General features: G+C 26.3%; 2 protein-coding genes across 4 annotated transcripts in view; one reads left to right on the top strand and one right to left on the bottom strand.

Moving 5' to 3' along the window:
* The first annotated feature begins 1,850 nt into the window (after positions 1 to 1,850).
* Positions 1,851 to 4,094, top strand: LOC126896611 (28S ribosomal protein S2, mitochondrial). The gene is made up of 4 exons (XM_050669552.1): positions 1,851 to 2,036; positions 2,635 to 2,745; positions 3,049 to 3,277; positions 3,608 to 4,094. The coding sequence occupies exons 1-4, from the start codon at positions 2,018 to 2,020 to the stop codon at positions 4,032 to 4,034; spliced, it is 786 nt and encodes a 261-aa protein (XP_050525509.1). The 5' UTR covers positions 1,851 to 2,017; the 3' UTR covers positions 4,035 to 4,094.
* LOC126896606 (dehydrogenase/reductase SDR family member 7) overlaps positions 4,013 to 10,735 on the bottom strand; it is a 15,942-nt gene continuing 9,219 nt past the window's right edge. For 2 of the 3 annotated variants that reach the window (XM_050669545.1, XM_050669546.1), the window contains 4 exons: positions 7,505 to 7,744; positions 7,204 to 7,323; positions 6,477 to 6,643; positions 4,013 to 4,193 (listed from right to left, as the gene is read on the bottom strand). In XM_050669545.1, the coding sequence (XP_050525502.1) occupies positions 4,130 to 4,193; positions 6,477 to 6,643; positions 7,204 to 7,323; positions 7,505 to 7,744 (591 nt within the window). In that variant the 3' untranslated portion in view covers positions 4,013 to 4,129. Of the gene's footprint in view, positions 4,194 to 6,476; positions 6,693 to 7,203; positions 7,324 to 7,504; positions 7,745 to 10,735 lie in introns of those variants that run through there. The other variant, XM_050669547.1, reaches the window with a different exon arrangement.

Genomic DNA, 10,735 nt, shown 5'->3' with positions numbered 1-10,735 from the left:
GAGTATTATTATCATTATCTTTTCATTTTCCATAAGTTAATGTTTGGAAATTTGTTGATAAAATAAATTACTACTATAAATTTAATAGTAAATATATAAATAGTATTTAATTGTAAAACGTACAATCATGCAGCACATTATTACATATTACATCACCTAAGAAGAGGAAATAATAAAGGTGTACAATATTTAAGATAGTTATAAATACAAAGTAAAATTCAAATGAAAGTCTCAATTCAAATAAGTTTTGTTCAATTCGTTTTAAACGACAACATTTTTTAACATCTATAGGCGTGCCATATTAAAATTTTATATATTTAGATACTTTGACTTGGACAGTTTTTCCTAAGGACTATCGATGTGTGTGGTAGTGAGACCATCTATGATGTATGGTTCAGATTGTTGGGCGGTTGACAAGAAAGTAGAGCAGAGAATTAGTGTAGCGGAGATGAAAATGCTTAGATGGATGAATGGAGTCACTAGAGAAGATAGGATAAGAAATGAGTATATAAGAAGGAGTATAGGTGTAGCGTCAATCGTGGATAAGATGAGAGAAAATAGACTTAGATGGTTTGGTCATGTTATAAGAAGAGAATAATCGGAAGCCGTAAGAACAGTTGTAGAAATGAATGTTGAATGAAGAAGAGGTAGAGGAAGACCAAAACAGAGATGGAGAGATGTTATTGAATGCGATATGAGGACAGCTGATGTGAGCTTAGAGGATGTGGGAGATCGTGTCAAGTGGAAGATTAGGATAAGGGTGGCTGACCCCAAGTAGTAGGAATTAAGGCGACGAAAAAAAAGTAGATATTTATTAATAGATGCACAATTTTAAAATAATCAATTTTTTAATCTCATTCCTCGGAAGTACAGTATAATTTTTTCATTCTTATCAAATACTGTTCCTATCAATATTTTTGTAGTGAAAAATATTTTACAAAAAAACAATTATTATCTAATATAATCTTAATTTATACACGTACTCATTGATACATATAAAAAAAAAATTATAGTTCTTACCAAAAATAATTTTTTTTTCAGGTTCTTTGATATGATTGAATTAATATAAATTGTCACATTAAAATTTTTATTCAATATCATTATTTAAGTGATAATTTAAAAGAATAATCTTGATACATATTTATTTGAATAATAATGTATTATTATTAAAATAAATCTGAATTGAATATGTGTTATAAAATAAAATTTATACGAGTCCAAAACTCATAGAAAAATAGGGGTCACTCAATTTTTTCCCAAAAGATTAATGATATCTGGATAGCAATCGATTGGTTGTTTGGTTTAACCCAATCAAAGCTAACTTTCGTAATACTTCCGATTGGGTTTGTACAGTTTATTTTTCATGGTAACGCTTCTAAAGAAGTTCACTTTAAAAATAAAACATATAAACCTTATTTAATAGACGATTCTCAAATTCAATAAAATTAGTTGTATTAATATGGGTTTAGGTGGATCATTTAATTTTTATTTTATAACAGGCAAAATTTTAACTAAGCCAATTCGCATCTAAATTTTTTATGAATATAACTAAAAAGTTAGATAATTTTTGTTGTAGGTTATTTTTATATTTTGGAGAATAACCAATAACTTACCGTTTACATAAAATTACGTTTAAAATTATTATTTTAGGATAAATTTAATGATCCATATTAAATCAATCACTTTGTATACTACTATCTCATCTGAGGTTAATCACTAAACGTTTAGTTTATAAAAATAAAACCCTAATTTCTTATCATATTTTATATTTTTATCATACACAACAAAATAATATTATTTTAAAGTTAAATATTAACTCATTAAAGGAAAAATTAATGTTATAGACTTAAAGAAGTATAATAACTTATGATGAGTTTTAAATAATTAAAATTACAATTTGAAAAAAAAAATGTAATAACGTACTTATTGTAAAATAAGAATATTATAATTGTCAAAGTATCCGTATTTGAAAATAAATTATATACTGAATATTTATAGTTCAATTCAACTTTTTGAAATGGCAACTTTTTATCTAAGTAAGATATTATATTTTATATTTGCGAAATATTTACTTATAAAAAATAATTCTTACTAATTTGAAAATCTAATTAAATGGTTATTTTATTTATAAATTTATGATGTATCACATTGTTAGAGTATATTTAAAATTTAAAACTTAAAAATTGGTTTAAATGTTGAACTTGAAACAATAATTATTTGAAATATATTCAAAGTTTTATTATTTGTATTTTACTCAAGTCCTTAAGATTTGCGGACCATAGTCAAAAATAAATATTTTTTTCACAAGCGTCAGGTTTTAGTTTAACATATAAAAGTGCAATGACCTATTGTCTCCCCTTTAAAACGGTTTTAATTTTTTCCTCATTGACTATTAAATTAGTAAAGAATTCAAATGTTCAATACTTATACAATAATTTCTAATTAACAAACTATTTTTGTTTTACTTTATGATTAGCCTAAACTGTAATAATTTTTCATATTGTGGTATACATTTAGACTTGTCCTTTGGTACATCCACTCATTATCTATTATGATAATCAAGCTTTTTATTAAGTTATATTATTTAATAATATTTTAATATAATGCTTTTATATTTATTCTGTCATTTTTCAGAACAGTTCTTTCAAAAGAAGCTATTATTAACAATTAATAGTAGAGTGTACTCAACAGCTTTTTTAACTGAATCAAAACCACAAATTAAAGAATTTCAGTCTTCTAATCATGGTATGTTGAGTCATTCTTTCAAACCCAACTATTTTGATAGAAAAATGTAGCAAAACAAAATATTAAAATCACATAATTTAGAATATTTATACAATAGTTATGGCAATCTTATAAGGGGTACCATTTAAATATTTTTATTAATATGCATAAATATTATAGAAGCCATATGTAATCATAGTGTGTATATGGTCCAAGAGACTAATACATCATAGTAGGTATGCCTATACTTATTATTCTGTAAATGTATATCCTGCTTAGTTGTAAATGTTTAAATATAATTATTTACTTGTAATTTCGATTTAGAATTGAAAATAAAACTATCAGATCCTGATGCTTTTGGTATAAACAATATGGTAAAAATCAAACATCTTTTTGAAGCTGGTGTGCAATATGGTCATACTATAGGAACATTAGATAACCGAATGAAACAATATGTATATGGAAATAGACTTGGACACCTTATTATAGATTTAAATCAGACTAAATATTTATTACAAAAAGCTTTAAATGTGGCTGCTCACATTACTTACCGGTATATTTTATTTTTTTAAATTATTTCTTAGTTGAACATATCAATCAGTTATTTTCTATTTAAATGACTCATTTATATGAATGACGACTTAAATTTTTTAGCAAGAAAAATCATCCCAAAATTAGCAGTAGGCAATGAAAATACACTATTTATCTTTCACATGTATATAGAATAAACCAAATTTAATTACAATGGGACTTCTGTCAAACTAATCTTGTTATTAAAAAAAAAAAATTCTAAATTAACTTAAAGTTTAATTACAAATAAATACAGAAAGTTTTTAATATTTTTTTAGATCATGAAATTTATTATATTATATATATATTTCAGAGGAGGAGTTATCTTATTTTTGTGTCAGTCACCATTAAATTGTTTGACAGTAGAAAATTGTGCTAAGGAATGTGGCGAGTTTGCGCACACAAGGTATTGGCGAAGTGGTATGTTTACTAATTCATCAAGAATATTTAAAGCAGAAACACGTTTGCCAGATCTTTGTATAGTATTAAATACTTTAAGCAGTACTTCTAAAGAAAATAGTGGACAGCACAATGTTCTTACTGATGCTGCAAAAATGTTAATTCCTACTATTGCAATTGTAGATACAGATGCAAATCCAAACATAGTTACATACCCAGTGCCAGGAAATGATGACACACCTAGTGCAGTACAATTATATTGCAACTTATTTAAAAATGTAATACTCAAAGCTAAATCAATTAGAAAAAAAGTATTGAATACTAATATAAATCAGGTCTAATTTTTTTATATAAAGAATACTTTTGTTCGATAATTTATAATAAAAAATTTAAATAATAAATATGTTTTCTTGATGTTTTTTCCAATATTATAATATTAAACTGCAGGTTGGTTGTCTCGTATTTTTTGTATTATTTTATAACCATAAAGCTCATACAACCTGCAAAAAGAAATTAAATTAATATTATTTTAACTTTTAGTATAAAGGATGAACAGTTCATCTATCATTCATTTATTACCACTCAATTACTCTTAAAATAAATACAATATTCAAACAATTTTTTTTTAATTTTGCATATATTTCTTGATTTATCAGCTACTAATTACTTTTTAGAATCATTCCTTATAACTTACAAAGCTGTCAGTTTTATTTTTTTTAACGGCTACATACATATTTAATTAGCTCATAAAATAGATAATAATGTAGTTAAGTCAACTTTTGGACCAATACTTTTGAAATTATTCTTATTTTTATACCTAAGCGTGACAAAGAATATAGTCTGGAAGTGACTAGTGATAAAAATAATAGCACCCTGCCTCACCTCCAGTCATTACTTTAAATTGTTAATAACTTCTAAAATACTGGTCCAAAATTTGTTTTTGGTCAGTCAATTTCTCAATTTGATAATTTTCTATCTTATAAGCTAGTTTATTATGTATGTTGTTATTTGAAAAAATAAAGATGACAGCCTATAAGTTATAAGGGATGATTCTAAAAAGTAATTATTAGCTGATAAATCAATAATTATAAGCAACCAAATGAAATCAACAATTTTTTTCCTAAGTTGTATTTGTTTTTCTATTAATCAAGTGGTTTCTGTTAAACTGATCACCGTGTACATATCTTCAAATTAGGGGTTGCGATTGTGAACGGGTATTACACGGAGCCCGGGTACACGGCCAAAACATATATTAAAGCCCGTGTATTTAATATCCGTGTATAATACCCGCGTAACTTAATACCCATGCATTCATGGTATATATATATATATATTATTATTTATTATTATTATTTATTATTAATTTACGGGATAAACCCTTTTTTAAATACATATATGTTGGTTTTACATTAACTACATTTAATACGTATTACATAAAATCACTAAACAAAAATACAAAATATCAATTTATAACATATGAAATAACGTGGTATATATATACAATAACAAAAAACAATCAAAATATAAATAGAAAAAAACAAAATATTATTATACATAATTACAACATAAAATTAGGATCACTATTGGCATACCTTAGTAATCGGCGAAGTGGTTCGTTCAGAAGGTAGTTTGTAGGGGCTTGCGTGATACTATATATGCGTTTATATTAAATATATGACTATTTAAGGTCATGGGTATTTAAATGCCCGGGTTACACGGATATTTTTACTACACGGACTTTAACCCCGTCATAGATAAAAACACGGGTACCCGTGTAGTTCATTACACGTGTAATGGCGACCTCTACTTCAAATGTTATAATAAAAGTAATTATTTAAGGACTTAAATAATTACTGATTAACTTAAGAGATTTTCTGAGTACCTGGCTTTCAGGTAAAAGTTAGGTACCCAGTCTTTTAGCTTCGATGCAAAACTGAGAAGGTATTAGTTTTACCATGGTGTGTTTCCTTATTTATATTCTGATTAAGTTTTATGATCTATAAGTGTAATATATGAATAAATATATAAAGGGAAATGGTCCGATTTAAAAAAAAAGTATGTCGAATGATAGATGTATAAAAATACTACTTTGCATGAAAAAATTGTATTAATCCATACATATTTCAAACATTTATAGCATAATAAAGTTAAAAATGTAAAATATAAAATCAAGAATTTTCATACAAAAATAGTATTTTCACCATGAAGATTAAATAAACTCTGAAATTTTTTTTTGCATAATAAAGAACATTACATTAGCTTCAATTTAAGATATATATAAAAGTGTCAGACTTTCCGGAACAGTTTCAAAATTTAAGTTGAAAAAGTAAATTTTTTGTGAAAAAGTTGTCATTTTAAATCCCCCCCTGTGGGCAGGTAAAGGGTCAGATTTATAAAAAAAATATACCAAATGATAAGTAGACATCATGCATCTATAAAAAAAAAAATTATATTGATTCATACATTTTTCAAAAAGTTATAGCATTATAAAGTTCAAAATATAAAATAGAGTTTTGCGAAAAAATTCTTTTTAAATTCAGGATATAAATAAGGAAATATGAGATAATGTAGCTTTTGGAATAATTCATCAATTTTTTAAAATTAAACACTATCTACAGATTTGCATCAAAACGGCTTTTATGATAGTGATTTAAATTATTGTCAGATATCATTATACTTGACCCAACTATGCCACATCACCACTGTGCCGCGACCCCCTGTGCTGGGAATTTTTAATATTTATCTTTATTATTCTTCATTAGATACTTTTTATTTCAACTTACTTGTTTGAAAGTATTGGGTAATAAACACTCAAGTAAAGTAAAGGTATGATTGGAAATTTCCCTATCCAAGATTCTTTTAATTTGTTGGCAATAGCTATACAAGATAAACGTGCACACCGTTCAGCACTCATTCTATTATCAGTTGGTGAATGAGACAACCCAAATTTCTAAAATATGGTTGTGTATGTTAATTTTAAATTATGTTTATAGATATTCCTAAGAAAAAAAAATTTTTCAAGTAACAATAGTTTATACTGTGTAACACGCATATAGTAATTTATTTATGATGATACATTCCATTTTATTATTAAATTATATATAAATTTATTTTATTTTTAATAACTATTAATTGTATATTTTTCTGTTTAATATAAATATTTTAAGCACCTCTTAAGAAAATTTTGAAATTATTCCTATGATAATTATTATACAAAAATCAAATCACAAAAAAATTTCCTTTTTGCTTGTTACATATAATTAGTGTAAATTCATTGACTACAACTAGTAGTACTTAAAAATGTTTTTTTATATAAAATACTACCCCAAGGGCACTTAAATAATAATTAATATTTTTCCAAATAATATTAAATTGGTAAATAAATCCAAAAAGTTAAAATTTTTAACATAGATAAAATTAAAAAAAAATCATTAAATTTAACTCTAGATAAATACATCTACTAGTTGTAATCAATAATTAACAACTTAAATATTTGTGTATGTCAAATACTTCTCCGGGATGAGCTGTAAAACTTTCTTTAAGAAAATTTGAAAAAACAGGTCCTGGACATAAAAGTGTAACATAAATATTACTGTGAACCTTTTCTCGTTGTAAAGCTCCAAAATATCCCTAAAAAATAATCCATTAGTTAATTATATATAAATTCTATAATCAGTTTTGAATTAAATTAGCTTGGTAATTAACTGTCTTCAGATAATTTTTCCCTAGGGAAAAATGTAAATAAAGGATTACGGCTATCGTGTTTTATTTACATTTTTAAGTCTTATTGAATCAAATGTAACTTATTTACATGTAATGCATGTTTGGTAGCATTATAAGTAGCAGAAAATGGAGGAGGTACAATTCCAGCAACACTAGAAGTTGCAACAAGTTGACCACTACCAATTTGATTAAAATATCTTACAGCAATTCTTGATAAATTAATAGCAGCAAAAACATTAAGATCAAATGCTTCACGATCAACACTAAGTTCTATATCTTCCCATTTAGCCCTTTGAGAGCGTCCAGCATTATTAATTAGAATATCAAGCTTTAAAAAAATGATAAATTAATAATTATTAAATGACATTAGTCAAAATTATTATTTGTATCAAAATTTTTCTTTAATATTGCATGAATTCTTTTTTATTGTAATTAAAATGTGATAACAGTTTTTGTTTTGAATAAGAAAAATAAATATGATATGTAAATTATTAAATACTAATTAAATTAGTTAACACATAATGCAACTTGGTTTAATACAACTTATTTTAATAATAAATATTGATGTAAGTCTTATGTATGTCAATAAAATGTTATATGATATACATGTTTTAAATAATAGTTAATTTGAGTTTTGAATTTGGTTCAATTTTATTACCTTGTGAGCTATTTCCAACTATATTTAAATAAGGTTATATATTTCAAATTTTAAACTGCAATAATTTTAGCTTCGATACAAAGCTGAGAAGGTATTAAATTTACTATGTGTTTTTTTTGTGTCCATTACCACTTTTTCTCAGATCTCACCAGACCAATTTCTTTCTACAATACGTTAAAAGATCACAAATCCTACTTAGATGAAGACATTACAATTAAAAATTGAAAAAATTTCCTTCGCTTACCATAAATGGGGGAAATCTCCAAAAAAATTACAATTTAAAAAATCAGTAATTATCGACATTTTTTCCTTAAAAATACCATATTGTTTGCAAAAATAAACAAATCAAAATAATTTTTTTTTAAATAGAAACTAGGTATTTCCTTATATTTGATATCATTTTTTTGAAATTCTGACCCTTTATGTACCCACAAGGAAGGATTCAAAATAGAAACTTTTTTAAAAAGTCAACTTATCAACTTAACTTTTGAAAATGTTCCAAAAATACTGCATTCTTTAAATATATGTTAAATTAATGTTATGTACTAGAATTTTCAAAAATAAAAAATTTGTACCAGCATTTTATCTCCTTTGTGCAAATGGTTGCCGAAATTCAACAAAAAATAGGAATTAATTTTGCTTTTGGAATAATACACTAATTTCTTAAAATTAAACACTATCTAGAGATTTAAATCGAAGTGTTTCTTATGATAGTGATTTTCTATTATCAAGTTATAATTAATTTTTAAAAATAATCCGTGCTAAATTTCATTTTTTACATATTTTTTTAATCCTTTAAGCCTAAAGTTTAAGGTTTATTTTTATGAAAATTTATAATTTAAAAGTGTTGTACTTCTAAACACTATTTTAGCTCCACTTGTAAGTTTTATATCGTTAAATAGAAAATTTTATGAGGCATAAAAATTATATTTTTTAATTGATATGAAGGCAGGAACTAATATAATTACTATTAACAGTAAATTTATAAGGAAAATTCAAAATTTCATTCAAAATTACTATTTTAACACGCTTTTATTAGTTTCACGTGTATGTTTGTTGTTGTTTGTTGTTTGTTGTTTGTAAGTTTGTAACTCTCCAAACGCCACGCGTTATCGCATATTCCGTTGTCTAGACTAGACTGTTATACGCATTCACCCCTCCCCACGCCTCGCTCACAATACGACGGTACACTATTCCTATAAAAATTTATTTTTAGTTATCGTACCCGTACACGCGTGCTTGTCATCAATATTATATATATGTAAACAAATTTTTATTTTGACTGACCAATAACGCCCGCGTCTAATGCGCCTTACGTATATATATATATATTCCTACCGCCGTTTATACCTCGGGTATAACGTTAGTCCGACCCGCCCGGCCATAAAACACAGCTATACTTAGTGCATGATACTTTTACGTAGTTAAGTCGCATTATTTGTATAAATATATATATTCTAATTACTATTAAAATTAATATATTAACACGATTTATTCTAATTAAGAGATATAAAGTATTCATTCCGATTACGAGGGATGATTTCCGTATCGTCATTTTTCGTCACTACCTCCACGTTCCGGGAGTGAGTAATTTACGCGCCTGCTGCTTTCCTTGGATGTGGTAGCCGTTTCTCAGACTCCCTCCCCAGAATCGAACCCTGATTTCCCGTTACCCGTAACAACCATGATATTGATAGTAACTACTATCATAACATGAAACTAAAAAGTAAAAAATAAATATAGTTTAAAAAACTAAAAAAACACGCTTTTAAAGTACATCGAACTAAAAAGTTAAAAATAATTTTTAAAATAATTATGAACAAAAAATACTAGTATTATTGTGATAAAAGCGTGGGTGCTTTGTGCCATATTTTTCGTATATTGAGCGCCCGACGCTTTTATCACAATAATACTAGTATTTTTTGTTCATAATTATTTTAAAAATTATTTTTAACTTTTTAGTTCGATGTACTTTAAAAGCGTGTTTTTTTAGTTTTTTAAACTATATTTATTTTTTACTTTTTAGTTTCATGTTATGATAGTAGTTACTATCAATATCATGGTTGTTACGGGTAACGGGAAATCAGGGTTCGATTCTGGGGAGGGAGTCTGAGAAACGGCTACCACATCCAAGGAAAGCAGCAGGCGCGTAAATTACTCACTCCCGGAACGTGGAGGTAGTGACGAAAAATGACGATACGGAAATCATCCCTCGTAATCGGAATGAATACTTTATATCTCTTAATTAGAATAAATCGTGTTAATATATTAATTTTAATAGTAATTAGAATATATATATTTATACAAATAATGCGACTTAACTACGTAAAAGTATCATGCACTAAGTATAGCTGTGTTTTATGGCCGGGCGGGTCGGACTAACGTTATACCCGAGGTATAAACGGCGGTAGGAATATATATATATATACGTAAGGCGCATTAGACGCGGGCGTTATTGGTCAGTCAAAATAAAAATTTGTTTACATATATATAATATTGATGACAAGCACGCGTGTACGGGTACGATAACTAAAAATAAATTTTTATAGGAATAGTGTACCGTCGTATTGTGAGCGAGGCGTGGGGAGGGGTGAATGCGTATAACAGTCTAGTCTAGACAACGGAATATGCGATAACGCGTGGCGTTTGGAGAGTTACAAA

Source organism: Daktulosphaira vitifoliae, unplaced genomic scaffold (assembly GCF_025091365.1).
Source record: "Daktulosphaira vitifoliae isolate Bord-2020 unplaced genomic scaffold, ASM2509136v1 Scaffold_1, whole genome shotgun sequence".
NCBI lineage: Eukaryota > Metazoa > Arthropoda > Insecta > Hemiptera > Phylloxeridae > Daktulosphaira > Daktulosphaira vitifoliae.
Note: the sequence above shows the minus strand (reverse complement) of the source record. Positions and strands in the feature narration are given on the sequence as shown.